Source organism: Schistocerca gregaria, chromosome 6, assembly GCF_023897955.1.
Source record: "Schistocerca gregaria isolate iqSchGreg1 chromosome 6, iqSchGreg1.2, whole genome shotgun sequence".
Lineage (NCBI taxonomy): Eukaryota > Metazoa > Arthropoda > Insecta > Orthoptera > Acrididae > Schistocerca > Schistocerca gregaria.
This window is the reverse complement of record NC_064925.1, coordinates 54,304,989-54,328,424: the sequence shown is the minus strand read 5'-3', so window position 1 is coordinate 54,328,424 and position 23,436 is coordinate 54,304,989. Positions and strand designations below refer to the sequence as shown.

At 43.1% G+C, this 23,436-nt stretch overlaps 1 protein-coding gene across 1 annotated transcript in view; it reads left to right on the top strand.

Moving 5' to 3' along the window:
* The window catches only part of LOC126278721 (microtubule-associated tumor suppressor candidate 2 homolog), a 538,837-nt gene that overhangs the window by 239,454 nt on the left and 275,947 nt on the right, over positions 1-23,436 (top strand). Inside the window, exon 7 of the mRNA XM_049978996.1 lies at positions 3,399-3,542. Coding sequence (XP_049834953.1) covers positions 3,399-3,542 — 144 coding nt within the window. The remainder of the gene's footprint in view (positions 1-3,398; positions 3,543-23,436) is intronic.

Here is a 23,436-nt window from a genome sequence, read left to right as displayed (position 1 = left end):
ACTACAGTTGTATCAGCAGATGCTGTTGCAAAGGATATTAAAGGGTCAGCCCGCGTCCAAAGGCGAGGTCGCCAACGCACGCCTCTGCGATGGCGCTCGATTCTCCGGCAGCCGGTTCAAATCCTTCGCTGCCGCAGTTTGCTGGCGAAGGGAAAAGAGGTGCTGGGCGAAGTGCCTGACCACCAGACTTAAGTATCCCGCGTTAAATTCCAGAGTTCCCTGCATTTTGACGAACTGAGAGCGAGTGACACTGTCAGCAGTGGATCTGTCCGTCGGATGGGGGCGTTAAGCCGTGAGGGCCAGTCGGTGTTGTTGGCGAGGAGTAGGCTGTGCGACATTACACCCATCACCCTCACCTACGTCCAAGAGACTCTTCGGACACAACAGTCGCACACCGCGAGGAAGGGTGGCCGATGTGCGCGCGGCAAGAATACCCTTTCCCGCGAGACGGCCCAACGACCACTGCGATTATCCTACCCAGTAACGCTCTTAAGATTCGACAGAACGTTGTTATCGACAAAAATGATCTTGGCTATCCAAATGGAAGCGAAAGCCATCGGGGCACAACAAGCAAAACTGTTACAGTTTCCCAACAGCACTTAACTCCCTCACACTTAAAGGGGTCATTCATTGCCTACCGCTACTGCCCGTGCAGCAGGCACAGGACGATATCTGCTTACGGGTTAACAAAGCTCGGGCAACGTCCGTGTAGTTTCCGCCAGTAAATTGCTCACTTCCGATCAGACTGGTGGGTCAGCTTCCCCCAGCGCTCCCGTTGTGCTGAGTTGTATTCAAATCAACCTGAACGTAAACGGAATCAGACGTTACACGGGGGGAAACGACGATGACGGTGTCTTCTGGGAAGTAAAAGGAAGCGACCCACTGAAGGTAGCCCCGTCATACAGGAGAAGAAGTGTTGCAGAAGAAAGTATCGTCAGCATTTCGTCCTCAAAGTCGTACGGCTGTTGAGAGATGTAACGGTCTCACGTAGCTAACAATTTACTGTACCAGGTTTGATATGTAACATTAAGTACCTTGTCCCATGGTTAATACTACACCGGCTGCATTCGAGGTTAGCGGATAGCGTTTCCGTCTCTTGACACACAGGACGCCGAATCTGAATGCAGTTAATCTTGAGCTTTCAAAACTCAGTACTGCGAGGCTTGATTTAAGGCGAGATACCCTCAGCTAGCCGATATCGTTGAGATGCAATAGGTTATCCTTACGGTATACATTAAACTGCATAACTCTGCAATCAGGCCGTAGCATCAGCCGCTTACAGCTTGAGGACATCAGCTGTTGAACTTCTGCTTTGTTAAGTAAATAAACGCAAATGACCGCAAGAGGATCAGTGTAACAGAAGCTCGACATTCTGGTTCAGAGGACCGAATCGGAATCGGCCTACCTACCTACATCAATCGAATCCTTCTCCTCTACAAAGTAATCATAGACGCTGACAAAATACGGAAGCGAAGCTTATATGTCAAAACAACGTAGATGCTCAGTTTCCGGACATATCAGATTGACGAAAATCAATAAGCGATAATGCAGAGAACATATCGTAATGACAGTGGTCATTATGTAAATGATTTAAAGCCACGTGCAGCTGTCATTTTTTTCTTAATTCGTTGGAAGAGTGTAAAGTTTACCAAGTATTTGTAGTTGGCCCATTAGTCTCTTGAGAGGCAGGTTCTGTAGTTGTCTCATAATTTATATCACGTTAGTATGTGCTATATTAGAAAATTGATGCTGAGTGTGATGCTGTGTGAAATATGTGTAATTTTAAAAGAAGTGACGTGTACCAGAAAAAACGGTGTTAGCTATAGTAATTTAATGAAAACTAAGACATCTGCACCCACAACTACAATCGTGGTGGATACTGTTTAAAAATACTCCCAGGTTCTGGAGACTTGGGTGGCATAATGTGCAGACGATGAACTTTTTTTAAAGAATCTTAATACTGGTCTAAGAGAGGAGATTGAATAGCACAGCGAATGAAGAAGGTAATGGCAGGTGCAGGCAGCTTTACATCATTAATACCACTCATTGCAGCTGCGGAATCAGTCTCAATGAACATCTATTACAATTATGTTTTTTTGTTGTTGTTGTTGCTGTTAAGAGGCTTTTGAGTGTAAAAACTCATTCCTCTTTTTCTGCTTCAACGAGACTCATTTCATTCGAAGTGAAGTTCAAAATATGAATAAATTATTCATACCATATCTATGAAAATTGCGGAATTAAATAATGTTGATAGGATAATGGCACAAATTTTAATTCATTTCTTCTGCTTCCATCATTATCGTAGATATAGATGAGGCTTAAATGTCTCGGGGAAATTTTATTTATAAGGTGTGTTAGGATGTTAACAAAACAGTGAATAGTCGCTGTTTCTTCTCGTTACTGTTTTATTCGCGCCACGAGCAGTTTCAGCGACGAAGATCAATTAGTATGAAGAAGGGTTTAAATATTCGACTATATTAGCCAGTTGATGGTTAAGAGAAAAATCCAAAACTTCGAAGTAAAAGGTTTACGGGCGATGGAGAAAAATAATTCGCTTGAAATTACAGTAGGCTGCTTTTCTGTTTCCTTGCATCCACAGTCCAGCAAAATTTTAGAAACCTCAACATTTGGCGCCTGGTCTGTTATTAAACGCTTTTATCCACAACTGCTGCCTGTTACGCCTTCGGCACACATGTACTAGTTCCAGAAAACTTCAATAAAGCACACACGCCTCTCTGAATTGAGATTTTTAATTCCTCTTTAAATGGGTACTGACTTGAATCCTAGACAGTATGTCAGTACTTCTTCATATTAATCTCAGAATAAGTATCACATAAGAAAACAACATGTATCGAATATTTACTTTCAGAACGTTAAACCGTTATGCCGTGACTAACCAGACATCACCACAGGATATTGGAGTACACCATCACATACCTCTCCAGTGTACATTTTAGCTTCGAAAGCTGTGTATGCTCTCGCTATTGAATGATGCTGATAAATTTACAGATTCAAAAAATGTTTACAGCTTGCATCTCTTACGAGCAAGACCGTTTGAAGAGGCTCATTATAAGATCTTATGGTATATATTAAATTGTTCCATTACAAACAAATATGAAAGGTAAGTGAAAAAGTTGTTATATATTTTCTGTGTTTCTCTCTGGATTTTTGTTTCTCTTGTAAGATTAAAGTGATCGTAATTGTAGTTATACTTACCGATCATATAAGAAACATCTCCTCTTTCGAGATTATTTAATTTTGATCTCTATTAAAGTCTGATAAACAGTTAAGCCAAGCCAAATTTCGAATTAACCCACCGTACAAAGCATCGTGACAAGATAGTTACACAACTGGCTGCACGGAGGCGCACTGTTACTGACTGGTGCTGCTGTTTGCAGAGTCCGCCGCAAGAGCGCGCACGCACAGCGTCAAAGGAAGTGGCGCCTCTGGTGGACGCTCCTCAAAGCATTTGGTGGCAACGGCGCGCGTGCTCAAAGATTCATCTCGCAACAATAAGCTCGTCTCTCAACGGTCCACTGAAGGTACAGCCCTGCTGTGGTTCGATAATTGCGTTTGTCACAGTTCCCGCTCATAATTTTAAATTATTCCAAAATCAGTTTCCAGAACTTAATTTCTGCACTCCATGAAATGTCCTGTAACATGTGATCTTGGAAATTTGCATGAATTGATATCTTTTTATTGTAATCTCCCACCTTTGTGACGGCAAATTATCGAACTATACGTGGACTTGGTGTATGTTGCCTGTTGAAAATCTTTGTTCTTTGTGTTGTCTTGCATCTCCCCAGTGCATAGTCGAGTGCCTGCGTAAATAATACCAAGTAATCCATAATTTATAGACGTCCAGTTTTCGGAATTTTGGTGTGTTTAACGATCATAGTTCCATATTGGCATGCTGTCCCGTTTCTGTTTCACAAAATAATATAGAGATTCCAGTTTTTGGTAGTCCGTATTACTCTCTATTATTGAATGTTATTTCGAAGGACCACTACTCTGTAGCAACGTTAATAGACGTTTATTTCAATAAAAATTAGAAACTTATTTCCTTCTATGTGCAAGCATTTGCGTTGCTAGACTGGAGGCGTAAATGCATGATCTTCTTAGAGATTTTAATCTTACTGAGTGGCTGATAGGTGTGTAATAACACTCACTTGGTGTTTCCCGCATGCTTTGATGTACAGGATTCCTATAAACAAATGTAGTTACGTCTATCGCTCGTATACAGAATATCTTTGTGTTTTCGTTGTATGTTGTGTGGATTCGACAGTTTTCTCAAAATATTTTCAATTGTTATTAACTATAGTCTTTCCGAAACTTTGCTTGTCGTGACGTAGAACATTGTTTACAAGATGCTTGCAGATCTACGGAAACAGTAGAGGTAATGGAAGTCAACAAACCGTGTTTGGAAGACATTTCGCTTGGCGTATATCTGCGGCCCTAGATAGTATTTTCCACACTTTTATCTCGCGTATTATTAACTCAAAAGCATCAGAACTACGTTTTCAGCACACCTTTCCATATTTCCTGCCCTTACAAAATTCAGAACATTGATGGTCTTCATAAGGATAGAGCAGAGTCCTTTCATTCGCCGTTTATACAGAAGTGTGGTAGTGAACTGAAACGTGATGCTGACGACTCGAATTTGCAAACAAAGGGAAAATATGAAAACTGGTAAGTGATGGCGTATGCGTGGTCATAAAATATCTCCTTCTCTTTGACTAGTGTGTTCTGTGGGGCCACATATCCTCGTAATGTCCTTCTGACTTCCACTGGAAGAGATGAATCCACCTCACTGTTCTACACGTCTAGTGTAGGCACACACACTAGGTAAATGTAGTTTGTAGATTCCATAGGACGTGATATGTTATGGACGCATGATATAAAACTGAAAAGTTTGATCAGCAGCTCGTATTTAATTTTAAGACTGATAAAATGAGTTTATAGTTTAACACTGATGTTCGTGGTCGCATCAACTATTGTACCGTCATTTAAAATCAAATAAACCAACATCCACACCTACAAGATACGTCATCTGTACTTTTAGTTTTTCGTTTTCATATATTTTTTTTTTAATTTTGTTGTTCCTAGAGTTACGGCAAGTGTTAAGGTGCGTAGAGTAAAGGAACATGTCGCAGAGGAGTTAGTTGTTCTGGAGACTGCGGTATACGGAGATATGTCGCTCCTGATATCAGGAGTCCCCTAATCACTGTTCAGTTATTATGTGGCGCGTGTCGTATGGGGAAGGAAAAGTGAATTGTTATGTTACGTCGTCCATTTCTAATGTGCCTCTCAAACGATGAAAACACAGCGCCATTCTATTCATTCCTTGTCCAAGTGCCTAAGATGAAAGGCTCGAAGCATTTATATCTCATTGCTTTCTTTTATTTTTGCGTGCGCGTGTGCGAAAGTCTGTGTTTCGACGTAAGGAAACCTAAAATAAAATTGCAAAAGCAAGATAAAAACGCTGAGTTACACGAATCTGTCTGGTACTTAATTTTTCATTTTCAGCGAATAACCCATCTATTTCGTTGCAAACATAACGCAGTGCTCTCCTGAGCACGATGAGAACTTTCTTTTACTATTATGAGATTCTGGTTACGTCTGTCTATTCACAGCTGCATATGTGAATTTTCCATGTAATAATTATGAACCAATGCTGTACAATCGCAATAAAGACATGAGATTTTCCGTTTAGCCAGACGTGATTCGCATTAAATAAACATGATTTACTGTTCGTACTGAGCAAAAACGTGACAGGACCAGAACTGTTGGTGGCTCAATATGTAAATAAAATGTGCTGCACGCAAGTGAAAATCTGCATCCAGTTTGCTAGGCACTTTGAAGTGCCTGCAGAAATTTCTTCCCGTTTTGTACACAGTTTTGTTCCTTCCCTTCCCATTCGCCAGTGAAGCTAGGGAAAAAGTTTTAAGTACCTCTTTGACGCTATAGACAGACATTTATGGCGTTCTATGAGAGCTGTACGCCGGCGTTCCTAGGTTCCTCGTGTGATACGGTTCGTTGGAACACTGTAACAAAGATTTCGGGAGGCAGCTGACTTACCTCATAAAGCGTGTGCCGGTACAGAGTTTGCAGTACCTCCATCATCTTCTCCCCTGGGTCTAACCAACCTGTGACCATTCGTGCTGCCCTTCTTTCTATATGTTCTGAATCACTGTCGCAATGCTTTGGTAGTTGTTCACTGCGCTTATGCAGTATTTCAGACTGGGGAGCACTAGTGTTTCGTAAGCCGCCTCCTTTGAAGACTGACTGCTGTTACCTAGTATCGTAACAATGAACCGACTAGGAATATTTGATCATAACATTTCGTATCCTCACAAACTTTTATTGATTGGCGACTCCATGGAGTGCTGTGTGCACAACTACCATATATGTTAAATTAAAAGGAAGGTCAGCGTTGGCCGTAATATTGATGTTTTATTGATACAATCTATTTCCGATCACATAGTGATCACCTTTAGTGCTGTACAAATTAAACTCCGACACTGGTATCAAGTTATCAATAATTTCTAAGTTTTGGTTATTCATAACTTGATACCAGTGTCTGAGTTTAATTTGTACAGCACTGAAGATGATGATTTATGTGATCGAAAATCGATTCTGCTGTCAATAAGACATCAATATTAAGGCTAACGCTGACCTTCCTTTTTACTTCCTCACAAACTGTTACACCAAATACTTAATTGTATTTACTGACTGATTGCAGTTGTGACTGACTGGTATTGCAGACATAGGTTACTGCGTTTTTGCATTTTATGAAGTGCACAATTTTACGTTTCTAAATATTTAAATCAACTCGCCAGTCTTTTCAGGCTCTGAAATCTTGTCAAGGCCGGACTGAATATTTATGTAGCCATACCTCATATGGTATTACTGTAGCTAGGAATCAATCTTGTGTGAAATGACTTCCAGAAGTGAAGCAGTACCGCGCGTTGCTGAGCGTCTTGATCCGCGACTGACAGCAAATTCTGTGTGAGGGCGCGAGCTGCGTGCTGCACGCATGGAGACGGTCATTGTCTTAGATAGATCGCTACGTTTGTGCTCAGAATATGTTCTAAATTTCTACAGCAGGTGAATGTCTATATTGGACGGTACTTTGTGGATCACTTCTGTCACAATTCTTGTAGGCGTGTGTTACTTGCGCGTTCTGGTATGCACTGAGCCCATTTTGTTGTTAGAGGGATCGCGGTTGTCTGTGATTAAGAGAACGGCCAACTCTGCTACTAATTCTGTATAAAGCCTGGCAGCGATACGACTAGAAACGGCTCCGCATACACTCGCTACTAGTCAATGTTCATTACGTGTTGTCCGCCCCGATAGCTGAGTGGTCAGCGTGACGGATTGTCGTCCTACAGGCCCGGGTTCGATTCCTGGCTGGGTCGGGGAATTTCTCCGCTCAGGGACTGGATGTTGTGCTGTCTTCATCATCATTTCATCCCCATCCAGCGCGCAGATCGCCCAATGTGGCGTCGATTGTAATAAGACCTGCACCAAGGCGGCCGGACCTGCCCGGGAAAGGGTCTCCAATGACGCCAAACTCTCATTCCTATTTTTCACTACATGTTTAGCTGTATTAAAGTGGTACTGAATGTGTGGCGGGCAGGATGCGAATTCGCTTTGCGTAGATCACATAAATCATAAATTCTGAGGGGCAGGAGGTTTTCAGACTACTTCCCTCTGTTGCCCTCCGACCTTGATGCCACCGCTGGCCCCTCGGCCACTCCCTCAATGTAGCTGGTATACCGTGCCGTCTGTAAAGACGTCGGCGGGATGTTAACTCCGCTCCTCTCGAGGTCGTACGACTGTTCCGGCCGGTCTCAATTAAATTAAGTACAAACACGGCGCGTCACAGGCAGCACGATCCCTCCGTCAGCGCGTGTCGAGCCCGTCCGCGGCCGCGACGCCTTGGCTCAAGTGACGTGAACGCTCGTGTGTGTGGCGGGTTGCGTCAAGCGCGGCAGGCAGGCGCGTTCCGCCCATTATGCGTGCGAGCCTTCTGCCGGAAGAGCAGCACTAAAAACGGCGGGGTAATTCCCGGTAATTACAGGCTAATTACCCGCAGCGTCGGCACCGCCGTGGTTCCGCCGCGTGTGAGGCCCGTGTGGGAGAGGGAAGGCGAGATCTGCCGCGAGGCCGTCTCGGCCCCCCCATACGATTTCATGTTAACGAAGGTGAGAGAGGTTGGGATGCAGATTATCCCCAGTGTACGTAAGAAGAGGCAGTAAAGAAACCAAAGGAAAATTCGCAACGCCAACAAAAGTTAAAAGAGTGAGGTTTCGCAGACTACGCAACCTCTTCTGGCCGTATATGAGGAATTTTTGGAAGACTGTAACTACGAACATGTTCGGCACGAAATGACGGTTAATCCTTTAAGTGACACTAGTAAATGTGTATAACACTGGCAAACAGCTGAAATTGCCGTGTGTAATTTTTTTCTACTGATTCTTCGTTATGAAAATTTACCATCCCATACAGCACGATAGAGTTAAAAATACACAGCAAATTGAGCAGGCTTATTCCTTGCTATTCCCAAACGGTACGTGGTAACAGGTATCGATTTCTTTGAAAAACCTTTTGTCTTTTCGAGAATTATGGATAAACAAAGACGGCGATGAAAAGTTGTAGAAAGAATTTTAACGACTTACATAACATCAAATTTGAGAACGACGCAGTAGCAGTGAAGTAATTGTCTACGAAAAAAGGTTATTACAGGATGATCGAGGAAAAGGAGACATCAGAAGTAAATTAGTGCAAGCCAAGGAAGCTTTAATCACCAGATACTGATGCGCAAATGTGGAAGTAGTTCTTGAAAATGCTCCTCTGGAGCAAAGCGTAGTCAGAAATTGAAACGTAGACTATAAGAAATCAATAGAGGAAACTATAGTCTGACTAAAATTACTTGATAGTTGACTCTTCACGTGTTGGAGGTGTCTTCCTCCAATCATAGCGCTCAACGTCACGCCTCAACTATTAGCCGGTGCAAAACAGCGACAACAAATGGTGAGTTGACTTCCAATTTCTTGTCTGACTTTTCTTCTTTTGTTTGGATCCTGAAGCCCTTTTATTTAGCGTTTCAACACGCACACGCACATTTCGTACACATCGCTAGCGAAACACTACTGGATTCTTTGGCACAAGATGCGATTCGGCTTCACAGATTAAAGTTATTGTCACAGAGATCGGCCTACATAGGCAAACTACATACAACACTGTGTGAAACCAAACTTTTTAAAAGAAGAAAATCATCGTTGCAACCGTTAATAAATTTTTGCTTTTAAATCTTTACCAAAATGACATTATTATTATTATTATTATTATTATTATTATTATTATTATTTTCAGTTAGTTGGTTTCAATTTTTTATTTTTAATCTTTTATTGCATCATTTTTTTATCACTTTTCCACCTGTGTCGCCTGTAACCTGTAAACGAGTTCCAGACAGGAGTGCTCATCGGACGATATCGCGTCAGCTCCCGTAGAAAAAACGAGAACTTACAGTTGGCTTCTAGCGCTGAAACTGAATTTATTCGTTTTTTTTTTTTTTTTTCTTCTTTGTTGAGTTTGGTCGTACAGGCCAACTTCAGTCGCCGTGAGCAAAGCGAGCGTGATTTACAGTTCTGCAGCTGCTGACACCCGTTTTCCCAGGGCTGCGTTATCTGCCGCAGTTCAATCGTTGGTCATTTAAAATCAGCTGTGGGCAGAGCATTTCCCATTCCCGCTCTACCTGATGCCAGCAGCTTCCAACATTGCACCATGTTACATGAACAGCATTTCAGCACTGTGAAGCGACACGCCGAGTTTCCATGTCGCCTTTGAGTGGTAGCCAATGTGGCAGCACTGTAGCAGAAAGTCACAAGACGGCTACTATAAAGTAATTTTAAACGGACTGTAGAAGCGTTTGAAATTTACTGCTGTCGATATCGATAAACGTAAATATTAAATGAGAATGTATGTACAGGATGAGGAAGCACAAAAAAGGATAGCTAAGAAACGAAATCTCTGGAACATTTACCAGAAGAAGGGAACAACGGCATGCAGGAACAACTAAGTGGTGGAAGCAACAGTTCGGGAGAAATTGCAGTAGAGCAGACGGATTCAAATAGGCAATTAGATTGATGATGTTGGTCTAACAGTTCTTTGGAAACGAAATGATTAGGTTAGTATAGCGAAAGATAGTCTGCAGCACGAACCCAGTCAAGACTGCGAACAAAAATTCCCCTAATCGACATAAAAATTGTAGTGGTGTAAAATAATACCAATATCGCAGCCACGATCACAGTAAAGGGTATTGAAAGTAATAAAGTAACATTTCAAACAAACTAAGTAATTGTTAGAATCGAAGCTGCCGCGAGCTAACAAGGTCTTCCGTTGAACAAAAATACAGCTTCAAGTCTTCGTGGGGGTATTTCTTGGCAAGCTGATACGATCAGGGTCCATAGACCATTGCCGTAAGGGATTCACAAGTAACTGAAGATGAATGAAAATTTTTGTCCGCTTGAATCAAACCACTGGGGTCAAAACTATATATACGGCAGACGATCTAAACGAGTATTTTGAGTTCAGGGAACAACGGTCGATTGTTAATATTTCCGGCGGTAGATCATCTCGTATGCTCAACTGCAGTCAATCATGTGTTTGTAAACAGCTTACGCTATACATAAAGAGGCTCCCATCCGCACCGACGATTGTGGAGCTGTCTTCTAAAACAACACACTGTCGCCAATGACGTGGCCCTTGGGCATTTTCTATGTTCAGTGATCGTGATTGATTCTCGAAGATTGAATTGTTCCTTACAGGAACTTAGGAAAATGATTTTAATGTTAGGTATTTATCTTGCTAGGTAGAAACAGTCTAGAAATGACGTCATTCAAGCCACAAAGGACAGACCACGGTTACTGACAAAGTGTTCTTCGAATTGTGATCGTAAGGTATAAATGTAATAGGATAAGCAGCCCTCAAATAGCGCGTACAATGCATACCTCGAAGGATACAGTATCTAGACTTCTAATGTTGCAGAAATTGCGCTCCTATCGTAATGCACGCAGACTACGCACCCAAATTATTTTTAACCCACAGTTCAGTTCTGTCCACGTGTTACTCTGGGATGCATGCAGCGCAAGTATCGACATTATGAACAGTTGCAATGGGCTTAAGTCTTAGCTATAAGGTGCAAGTTCCGTCAGTAAGAAACTAAATATTGATTTCCATCCATGAGTATCTCTACAAAAACTGACTTATAGCCCTAACATTTTTTATCATCTTGATGGTTATAATTCTGCCGGCCGCAGTGGCAGAGTGGTTCTATGCGCTTAAGTCCGGAACCACGCGACCGCTACAGTCGTAGGTTCGAATCCTGCCTCTGGCGTGTATATGTATGATGTCCTTACGTTAGTTATGTTTAAGTCTAGGGGAATGATGACCTCAGATATTAAGTGCCATATTTCTCAGCCATTTGAACCATTCTCGTTTTAATTCTTTACAATGACAGATTTCAGTTCAGCATTAATCATCCACTTATCTATAGGTAAAAGTATAATAACTCATGAACAAATCCTCTGTGAAATACAACGTTGTTATTAAGCCATACCATTAGACATCAAATATACCAGATCGTACTTATCAGCAAAATGTAAGCACTACGTAACAGGATAAAATAGTGAGTTGGTAGAATTCTTGTTATTCATATCGCCCGCAAAGCGATCACCAACAGGTGGTATGTGGCACATTCGTCGCATGCGAATGAAAAATGTATGCCGACACTGAATTTATATTTTTTGTTTGCTCAGAAAGCTATTTTTGCAAATACTTGATTAAGAACTTGTAGTTTGTCAATTATCATTGATTAAATGTTGGCATACATTTTTCATTCAAATGTGATAAATGTACCATACGCCACCTGCTGGCAGTCGCCTTGTGGGCTGTATTTATAACGTGTATTCTACCACACCGCTATTTTATCGTGAGAGGTAGCATGTAAATTTTGGTGGTAAGTAGGTGTGTTACTCTTGGAGCCGATGAAAGCAGGTATGTTTCTGGTAATTTGAAGGTATGGTTTGACTACAGCGTCGCATTTTGTGGAATATTTGTTGATTAGTTATTTTACTTTTCTCTACCGATATGAGAATGGTTCATGTTGAATAGGAAAATGGAGTTTCAAAAAATTAAAGTTTTTGACCCTAAAGTAGACTCACTGTACAAGTACTAATTTAGGGCCATTAAAGATGTTTCCTGATTTTGTCCATTAAAGGCTGCGAATGTGAAAACAAGAAGTTGCCTACGAAGGAAACGGGGGCATTCAGGACATTATGTTGTTAGGCATTGTCCACTTGCAGTACAGAATACAAGTACTGAGATAAAAGAAAGGATGATTTTTTTTTCCACGACGCAGCGTTTTCTGTCGTGCGAACGGGTGATCGGCGACAAGTCTTGGTTGTTTCAGTCAGTCTCACCCCGAACAGTATCCTCAGGTGTTGTCTTGATCACAATGTACACGTGAAGTCAGTAGATACTTACAGGATTTATAACGGCTCGCATGCTTGGATTATTTATGGTTTTGTAGATTTGCGTAGGAAGAAGATGGCTTCGACTTAACGTTGTGCCGCGCCATACAGGATAAATGAGGTTAGTGTGCCTTGCCTCTTGCTTTGCTTACCAGAGACAATGAATACAGGAAGGGTGCCCTCAGTACATGCGCAACTTCTTTCTGAAACGTATGCGCCACATGTATGTGGTTGAAACTGTGAAGCCTTCTCCATACCGCCACAGAAGTTTTTCTGTGACCTTTTTGTTGCCCTTCAAATGCGCCCGACATTCCTTACTTGGAGTTTTGGATGTGATTACCAATGCCCTGCAGACTGAAAAAGTCTGAGTGGCTGATGACACTATAAGAAACGCAAGTTTCTTCTCAGTTTTCGTCCGACTCAGTCAACACTCCAGCTTTAATGAATGACCCCCACTTCGAGGCGTTAAACTCGAATCGTGAACGACTTCTGCTTCTCTAAGAGAAATTGTCACAGCAACAGACGACGTCACGTCAATTTCATGTTTCTAGCAGTAGTTTAAGCTCATTATTCGGCGTGTTCGGTCGTTCATTTTTGTCACTTTTAGTCTCACGAGTTTTACGCTTGCTCGTGAACCACTTATGGGATACTTAATTTTCTTATGGAGAATACAGCCAGTGTATACTTGCTTGTTGCAAGATGAGGTTCGTTCATGTCATAGAGTCAAGTCAGTTCTTCATTCGAGGACATATTTTTAGTAATATGTCCCACTGATTTGTTACTTCTGCAAAAGTCTAATTTAAGTTCGAAAGATACTTGGAGTTAATCTGTCGATTGCTAACCCCCTGGTGTGGCTTCAAAACAGAAGAAAGTTTAATAAGCTATCGTTTTTAGCCACGGCAGTTACATTTGGAGTTCGCCCAAGAGTCTTGGGCTGCCTCTTATTTCTCGCACAAGATGCGCGGGAAGCGCTGAGAACTTCAGTCTGATGCAAGCCTCTATTAAAGATAGCGTTTCACTTTGTAGTATACAAAACGAGAAGCACGTTTTCGTGCGACGTGATGTGTTGGCTGGTTATTTAAAGCGACAACGTTCTTATGAAATAATTGTTCGTGGAAAGCTCCATGATTTTGTTTCTGTTGCTATTAGAATTCTTGAATTTTGTGAACAGTGTTGTACCAATGGCAAGAAAACATTTTTTGGCACGGCAGGTTTTATCATGTTTTCTGTTTAGTAGTATTCTGAAGCTCTTGTAGAAAATTTGGCCTGTTTCGGATCAAACTGATTACTTTTGTTTCGGAACAGTATAAATATATTTGTGAAATCGTGGCACGTTAGTGCATTTTAGTGCTTTGCTGAAGTGTCGTGTAAAGTAGTAACTCTGTGTTTTGGAGGTGTTCGAATGTAGCATAATTAAATAGAATTGACAGAAGTTGTCACAAAGTTGGAAGTGGCTAAAGTACTGTCAGTGTAATGACAGCAATACGGAGGTAAAGAGAAAGTCGCGCTGTAAAGTTTATCAGGTGTAATACAGCGAACATTCGTGCTCCCTGTTTATTTTCTGAGCTATTGCTATTCGAATGGTTGACATACACGTTACATCATGCGCTCAGGGAGCACTTCCTCTGATGCGGGCAGAGGTTACGTGTGTGTGTACGGTAGAGAGGCTGCCTGTGGACACCGGGTCCCGGCAGTCGGGCCTGTGCCCTCGGCCGCCGGCTTTCTCATTGGTAAACAGCGCGCCTCCTGGCCGCCTGTTAAGTCGCGAGGTCACGCCTGGGTCGCCAGACTGCAGCAGGCGTCGATGGAGCATCGCCCTCGCGGGGCTGCCGCTGCCGTCCACCAGTCACCAGTAGCGCGTCGTGTACATTACTCAACGGCGGGGTAGCGTCGTTTTTAATATAACACACAGCCCGCCCCCCCCCCCCCCTCTGCCTCTTTTTCCAAGGGGGATGACACAGTCTGTTTTAATCTGTGAGTAAATATGTTTTCTCCACTATAGCGTAAAGATGCATTCATACTCGCATTTTGCCAGCGTTGGACCGCTATTCTCTCGCCTTGTATTTCGTATACTCTTTTGCTATAGAATGCAAACTAAAGTGTTCCTTCATAAAATGCCAAAGGAAAAAAATAGTATCACAGTTTATATTTGCTTCAAGGTGGCTCCATAAAAGTTAATGATCGTGTGCAAAGGTCTTTCGTAAATGTCGATAACACACAATAAAATACCGGGTGATCAAAAAGCCAGGATAAATTTGAAAACGGAATAAATCACGGAATAATGTAGATGGAGAGGTGCAAATTGACACACATGCTTGGAATGACACGGGGTTTTATTAGAACCAAAAAATACAAACGTTCAAAAAATGTCCGAGATGGCGCTTCATCTGATCAGGATAGCAATAATTAGCGTAAGAAAGTAAGACAAAGCAAAGATGATGATCTTTACAGGAAATAATATGTCCACCATCATTCCTCAACAATAGCTGTAGTCGAGGAATAATGTTGTGAACAGCTCTGTAAAGCATGTCCAGAGTATTGGGAGGTATTGGCGTCGTATGTTGTCTTTCAGCATCCCAAGAGATGTCGGTCGATCACGATACACTTGCGACTTCAGGTAACCCCGAAGCCAATAATCGCACGGACTGAGGTCTGGGGACCTGGGAGGCCAAGCATGACGAAAGTGGTGGCTGAGCGCACGATCATAAGCAAACGACGCGCGCAGGAGATCTTTCACGCGTCTAGCAATACGGGGTGGAGCGCCATCCTGCATAAACATCGTATGTTTCAGCAGATGTTTATCAGCCAGGCTGGGGACGATGCGATTCTGTAACATATCGGCGTACCTCTCACCAGTCACGGAGGCAGTTTTGCTGTCCAGCGCCATCTGTCGGACATTTTGTGAACTTTGTTTTTTTTTTTCTAATAAAACCCCATGTCATTCCAAGCATGTGCGTCAATTTTTACGTCTCTATCTACATTATTATGTGGTTTATTAAGTTTTCAAATTTACACTCCCTTTTTGATCACGCGGTACTTGCGAAGAATGTACTGATGGAAAGTATAACGTAACTATAGATTTACGTAGTCGAAAATTTTTTGGCTCTGTTGTCAGACCTGCCACAGATCGCCGCCTGTCCTGCTTTACAGGGCGGGCAAGTCGACGAATTCCACGGTCGGTGATCAAGCGTGGACGCCCTGCATCGTGTGGCCTAATCAGGATATCACGGTCGTTAGACCACTCGCCATAGACAGCCGACCAGCTTCATCCTTACGGAGCTGCTGGCCCCCCAGGCCCCGGGCCCTGTAATCTGTAATAGTGGCATGGCGAAAAATTGTACACTCTTACCTGTATGAGAGCCTAGAGATAATTAATTTGCGTCAGTGTGGATACAGGCAGTACTGAGCTACCAGTTGAGCCGCCCCCCTTGCTGGTATTTGCGCTCCGCCTCAGAGCGTGTGTGGGTGACAATGGGAGCGTCACCCAGCGCGGCGCCCCCGCTGCCGTCTGCCGTCTGCTGGCAGGCAGGCAATTTTCCGGCCCGCTGGAGGCCGCCGCCACATACGGCGGCTCACTTCCGGCCGGGCGCAGCGGCGCACAGTGGAGGCGACGGGTCGCTGCCGCGCCACGCCCCCCTCCTCTGCTGTCCTGTCCTGCCCTGTCCTGTCCTGTCCTGTCCTGTCCTGTCCTACCACACCCGCCGTCCAGCGTGCCGGCTCTGCCAACACCCACCTACACTACCGCGTCTAGCCACGTTACGGCACCACATCTTGTTCTATTGGTTTGGTAATAAATATGAAACTAGTCGCATTTTTAGTTTTTTGATAAGATTTATTCAGCGATAAACGTGTGTTCAAGCCACAGCAGGCTCATCACCAGATAGACTTCTTACAATACATTACGCTGTGGACCAAGTGCAGCTAGATGCAGTACACAAATATATACAGTGCTTTGCTGCACTTTGTTTTACAGTGGTTCACCTACTTTGCAGCACTCTAGGAGGTTTGTGTGAAATCTTACGGGACTTATCTGCTAAGGTCATCAGTCCCTAAGCTTACACACTACCTAACCTAAATTATCCTACACACACACACACACACACACACACACACACACACACACACACACACACACACACAGTACTTGGGTTGTTTCTCGTGTGGACATCGGAGGAGAATAGCACGCATGCATGTTTTATACACTGAATTCCAAATTTCCGTACACAAGCAACTTTGCTTCGAGCAGCTTCCACAGTCATTCAATTTTTTCTAAATGCAGCATTATCTGCCTTTGACTGTAGTAACTGTTTATTTCGACTACTGTCCAGTTTCGGCTTTATACAATTTCACAGAAGGTGGTTGACGTGCATAAGGGGCACAAGTCACCGAGCTACACGTCTTCCAGCGTTTGGGGGGTAAACAAAACTTACGTGTTGTTAAGTGTCATAAATTGTGTGTTTGCCCGCATTAAGCTAGTCGGTCTGCGTAGCCTCGTGCTTCTTGCTCATCCTGCACGTCGACCATTGCCTCTGAAGTGGTATAATAGCGGAAGCTGCCCACTAGTCGGAGTAAACAGTTACTACAGTCAAAGGCAGAAAATTGTCACATCGGGAACTGTCTCGTAATTCGTACCGCGTATGTCCTGAGCAGATCAAAAATTGAAAAAGTGTAAAGTTTACTCTCGGACCTATAGTGCATTTCCTTCAAAATATATAAAGCAGATGTGAGAAACATAACATAGCAAGACACAAAACCAGAAGCCTATGTTTGAAACTAGTAGACTGGGAGTGTCCTTTTTGCTGGTACTCGTCTGCTCTTTATGTCGTCTTTGATCCGTCAGTCACGGGTTATTTTGCTGCCTACGTAGAAGAAATCCTTCCTTTTCGTCTACTTCGCGATCAGCAATCCCGATGCTAAATTTCTCGGTGTTCTCATTACTTTCTTCGGAATTTCTGTCAATCAATATTCTGTACCAATTAGACTTTTCCATTCTACACATCCTGTAATTCTTCTTTGAGGATAGCAGTGTCATCAACGAATCTTATCACTGACATACATCCGTTTACCTTGAATTTTAATCGACTCTTGACTCTTTATTTCCGTTTTTGCTTCTTCGGTGTATAGATAGAACAGTGAGGTCGAAAAAGTAATCCCTGTCTTATATCCTTTCTAATGCGAGCACTTCCTTCTTGGTCTTCTAGTCTTATTCTTCCTTCTTGGATCTTGTACTTATTGTATATTATCCGTCTTTCCCTATAACTTGCCCTATTTTTCTCAGAATTTCGAACATATGTCACCATTTTACATTGTCGAACGCTTTTTAGGCCGAGAAATCCTGTGAACCATGATTTTTCTTCAGCCTTGCTTCCATTGTCAACCGCAACGTCAGAACAACCTCTCTGATGACCTTACCTTTCCTAGAGCCAAAGTGATCCCCAACTAACATCCTCAATTTCCTTTTCCATTCTTCTGTATATTTTTTGTCAGCAACTTGGATGCGTGAGCTGTTAAGCTAATTGTGCGATATTTCTTGCACTTGGCGGCTCTTGCAATGTTTGATACAGAATGAGGAAGATTATATGGACTAAATAAAAGTTAGACTTACTAACTTCCTATGTTTAGAACAAATAAGTAATGTTCCGAGGGACGATGTTTTTTTTTTTTTTTCGGAAGTCAGGCGGTATAATGCCAGGCTCATGCATTCTACACACCAGCGTGAATAGTCGTTCTGCTGCCGCTATTCCCTCAAAGCATTCAAAAATTCCGGGGAAGTGTTATCTGTCCCTTGTGCTTTATTTGATCTTAAGTCGTCAAAAGTTCTTTTAAATTCTGGATGTAGTACTAGATCCCTATCTGTTTCCTGTCGCTTACGAGCTTCAAAGGTAACCTATATTAGTGCCTGCTACATTCAAAATAGCTGTCTGGTTAAAAGGAAGAGAATTCCTGGTTCTCGATGACCTGCCATTTCATATTTCATCAGGCAGACTTGTCTGACAACGCTGGAAGCGTACTGTCTCAACAATTCTAGCGGCGTGCTGCGGTACTGTGAATCGGAGATTTAAGCGTATACAAGGATGCAGAAATGTACGTGCAAAGAAAGACAAAAAAAATCGGAATGATTAAAATTTATGAACTGTCGTACCAAAATACTCATAAAATACCCGCGAACAACCTCAGAAATTTCGTCAGTTCGACTTCAACGTGGTATGTTCCTATCACGTTCTTCTAGCGTCATCCCCCCTCTGCCCTGACCACTTGCAAAGTCGGCGCTTGAATTGTAAGAAACCGTCTCCTCTGTTTCTGAATGTGTAATGTTTGTTTCCAGCCGCCCGTGTTACATCGGCCGTGCCTATTGTTCAGTTGGTTTCGCGCCGTGAAAGTGTGAAGTGGGGAGGGATGCGCCCTCAACTGGGCTGTGAGGGAGCGAGGACGAAAGCGGCTCCCGTCTTCTCGGCCGGCTTTGCCCGGAACGGCGCGCGGCAGCGCCGTCGTCCTCGTGATTTTCCCAGCGCGGCAGCTGAGACGCGGTCTGCGTTCCGTTTCCACCGCCTCTGGCAGAGCCGAGCCTAGCTGACTTAGCCGTGTAGCGAAAGCGCCCGGCCTAACGAGCGACCGGAGAAAGCAAACTCGCTGGCGAAAGTGCTTCTTCACCATACGGGCGCCACCTCTGTCAATGAGACGGGCCGTGCTTCGGCAGCACTCAGCCGGGTACCCAGTGGTCAGCAGTGCTGAGAGTACTCTAGAGCCCCTCATTACGCAACAGCTGCCAGGTGCTGAGCGCGCGTGTCTCCTGCGGAAGAGAGCCTTCTGTTTACCCGTGTGTCTCGCCAAGAGGTCGCTGGCACCGTGGCGTTAAACACGACTGGGTTCACTTTCTTTCCGCCACTCCCAGCAACGGCTTTTAAAGCGAAACCTGCAAGAAAGTTGTCTTCTATAATTTCAGTAGCCAGCTTACCGAATATTGACAAACAATATATCACAACATCCACTCATTCATCCGTTAGTATTCTGCCCTGGAGAGGCCTTTTTTGCCTCATTTTCTAACGACTGTTTCGTTTTTCAATTCGCTGCACTGGTGTTGTTTCAATAGATTATTTAAGAGCTGAATTGTACTCTCATTGCTGCTTCTCCCTTACTCCCCCCGCCCCCCTTACATATCCTTGAAGAACTCTTTATTTAAGATCCCCTTCCACTTAGATTCCGTTCCACTTTGAACAGTCCGTTCAGCTTTGAACAGTCCAGTCCAGATTATCTCTGTTATGGTTAGTGCCTGCCTCCTTCTACAATTACCTGTTCTTCATTTCTCCCCATGTCGACCCATATAATTGCGACAAATTATTCATACGAAAAATAAATATTACAATACTATAGTCACAATAAAATACAGTACAGTGATGAGTTGAAACTTATTCGCACCCAGAAATGGGTACTTACAAACAAATGTGGAAATTACGAAATAACAAAAAAATAAAACTTTCTTTGTAGAACTGGTGGCACGGCTGGATGGAGAGCTAGTTTGCTGTATTAACTTAAAGTAAGGTAGCCGTTTTGAGGAAGCAATGCTCACAATAAGGATTAGGTACCAAAGTTATTGAAACAGTGTGTATTGGGTTAAAGAGTACAGCCTATATGGAAAGATCATAGCAGCGGCAACGAGAAGTAATGTGTAATGTAACTCTTATCTTCCATAACGCTGACTGCATTTACGTAGGAAAGGACCATAGTCTTCAAACACCATCGCCGACACGGGGAATAAAATCAGACTTTGTAGTGGATATGTGAGACCAACTGTTTCAGAAGTGCGTTCATGCAGTTATTTAGCTGCGGAACACTTCGTGTAATTTAGGTCGGTGAGTAGCGAGGAATCGACAGTTCAGTCAGCAATGGAAAGTGCCTCGTGCGTAGTACGCAAATTTGCCAATTGGTTTGGTCTAGTAAATGAATACTTCCGTTTATTATGCCTTGCATGTCCTTTGCACTCAACTTCACAATCGACACGTAAGAATTTACTGCTAGGAGATCCATATTCTGATGTGCCCAGAGGTGTAATTAATCAGGCATTCCGTACAGCAGAGTGCTTTCATTATATCTCGATGTCTTAAAACAGTCTAATTAGAGATTGAACTAGCTTCTGGGTAGCACGATAATGTCACCCATGTGCCTTTTCTGACTGATTTCTGGTCTTCAGTCGATGATACCAGAACTTTCCACTTTAGCCCAGCACGCAGTTTTCAGATCGTATGCCTGTGTGTAGACGGTACCGTCGTCGTTATCGTGGCACTTTTAAGGGCCTGGCTTCCCAGAACCTGCCCACAAGGGCAGCAGCTATTTACCGAGTCGTCGCAGGGTCGCCAGCCGCGTTTATGGGCTGTGACGTCATTTCCGTAGCCCATAAGGGACCCGTATACGTTGGAGACGATAGCTCGTTCCTTGCTATGGAGTGCATCCATTGGTCCGGCGGACTTTTAACTAGCTGCTTATATGTTCTTTTACCACAATAAAAACCACACTAGCTATTTGATTGTAGTGAGTGGCACACAAACGTTGATCCATAACAGAAATTATATTTACTCCTTGTAAGGTCAACGCAAGAGATGTAAAATTGTTCGTTTCAAACAAGGACAAATGTTCAAATAATACTCATTTTGGAAGTGTTGCATGAAACCAAGCACACTAGTAATTAAGATATATAATGACTTGTGGGTTGGTAAGTCTCAAATTACAAACCCAAACACGCAGTGTTCAATCCTAAATAGGGCACGGGATATTTTGTCATTTTTTGACTTCTAGCAGTGATTTTTATAGTACGTCGAGTCACACAGTCCAAGTTAAATCGCAGCTGACATTATAACTAACTAGATAAGTCAATTAAGAGGTCGGAGGAAGTCCAGGACATACCAGATATAATAGGACCACGCCCGACAGAAGCCCAGTGGTGTTAAAAGCAATCTGTTTAATGAACGCTTTACGTTAAGGATATAAAGACCCACTGATGATGGCACACACGTACTGATACATACTGCGGCAATATAAGAAAGAATCTGTGTGTGGGAGGGGAAGGGAAGGGGGAGGGAGGTTGAAATTGCATGATCATAAATCTGGTTCGTGTTTTCAGAACACGCAAGATGGAAGAACTAGTCCTACACCTGTCAACCGTAGATTATGGAACTGCTCAAATTTCTAGTTAGGAGTTCCAAACGTGGAGTATTGTTCAACGAAATAAGATAAAACAGCGTAAAAAAAGGACAACACTGGGGAGTTATATATCCTTGTTACGTTTGCGTTATTGCATTACCAGTTTAAATATAGGTGTCGTAAGCAACGATACTTGTTCAGTCGCTTACGTACATGTGAGTACTATCATAGTATCTGATGGCGTGTATAAATAATTTCGAAAAGATTAGTCGGTGTGTTTCAGAGTTCCTGCAGCACCAGAAATGTAGCATTACACAGCCGGACTGTGTGCATGTGCCATTGGCTGAGCGTTAAGTGATGATCGACACTCACAAGCGACCACCAACCTACGTAGACTTCGCGGTTTAACGGGACTACAGAGGATGGCGCTGCAGTGTGTGACGAGACTTGCAGATTATCATCAGCGTATGCTAGGAGAATTTACAACCGACTATAAAAATTAGTAATTGCAATGTGCTAAACAGTCAAACTAATATCGTTTGACTACTTGACTGGCGTTCAGAAGAATAATTCGCAACGCCCAGTTGCTGAGATTTGTGTCCAGACCTATTTAATAGCAAACGACGTCGTGTGTGTAGCCATGGGGAAGGTAGATGACTCCTAAGAAAGTGAATTTTATTGAACCGTTCTTGAGTATTGTTAATTAGCGTGTTACCTTCATTAAGCTAGGCTAACGGAAACTACGGAATAGAGCTGCAGGGTTCTACATCTATATCTACATGATTACTCTGCAATTCACATTTAAGTGCTTGGCAGAGGGTTCATCGAACCACAATCATACTATCTCTCTACTATTCCACTCACGAACAGCGAGCGGGAAAAACGAACACCTAAACCTTTCTGATCGAGCTCTGATTTCTCCTATTTTATTTTGATGATCATTCCTACCTATGTAGGTTGGGCTCAACAAAATATTTTCGCATTCGGAAGAGAAAGTTGGTGGTAGATGTCGCCGCGATGAAAAACGTCTTTGCTGTAATGACTTCCATCCCAACTCACGTATCATATCTGCCACACACTCTCCCCTATTACTTGATAATACAAAACGAGTTGCCCTTTTTTGCACCCTTTCGATGTCCTCCGTCAATCCTACCTGGTAAGGATCCCACAGCGCGCAGCAATATTCTAACAGAGGACGAACGAGTGTAGTGTAAGCTGTCTCTTTAGTGGACTTGTTGCATCTCCTAAGTATCCTGCCAATGAAACACAACCTCTGGCTCGCCTTCCCGACAATATTATCTATGTGGTCCTTCCAACTGAAGTTGTTCGTAATTTTAACACCCAGGTACTTAGTTGAATTGACAGCCTTGAGAATTGTACTATTTATCGAGTAATCGAATTCCAACGGATTTCTTTTGGAACTCATGTGGATCATCTCACACTTTTCATTATTTAGCGTCAACTGCCACCTTCCACGCCATACAGCAATCTTTTCTACATCGCTTTGCAACTGATATTGGTTTTCGGATGACCTTACTAGACCCTAAATTACAGCATCACCTGCGAACAACCTAAGAGAACTGCTCAGATTGTCACCCAGGTCATTTATATAGAACAGGAACAGCAGAGGTCCCAGGACGCTTCCCTGGGAAACACCTGATATCACTTCAGTTTTACTCGATTTTCCGTCTATTACTACGAACTGCGACCTTCCTGACAGGAAATCACGAATCCAGTCGCACAACAGAGACGATACCCCATAGGC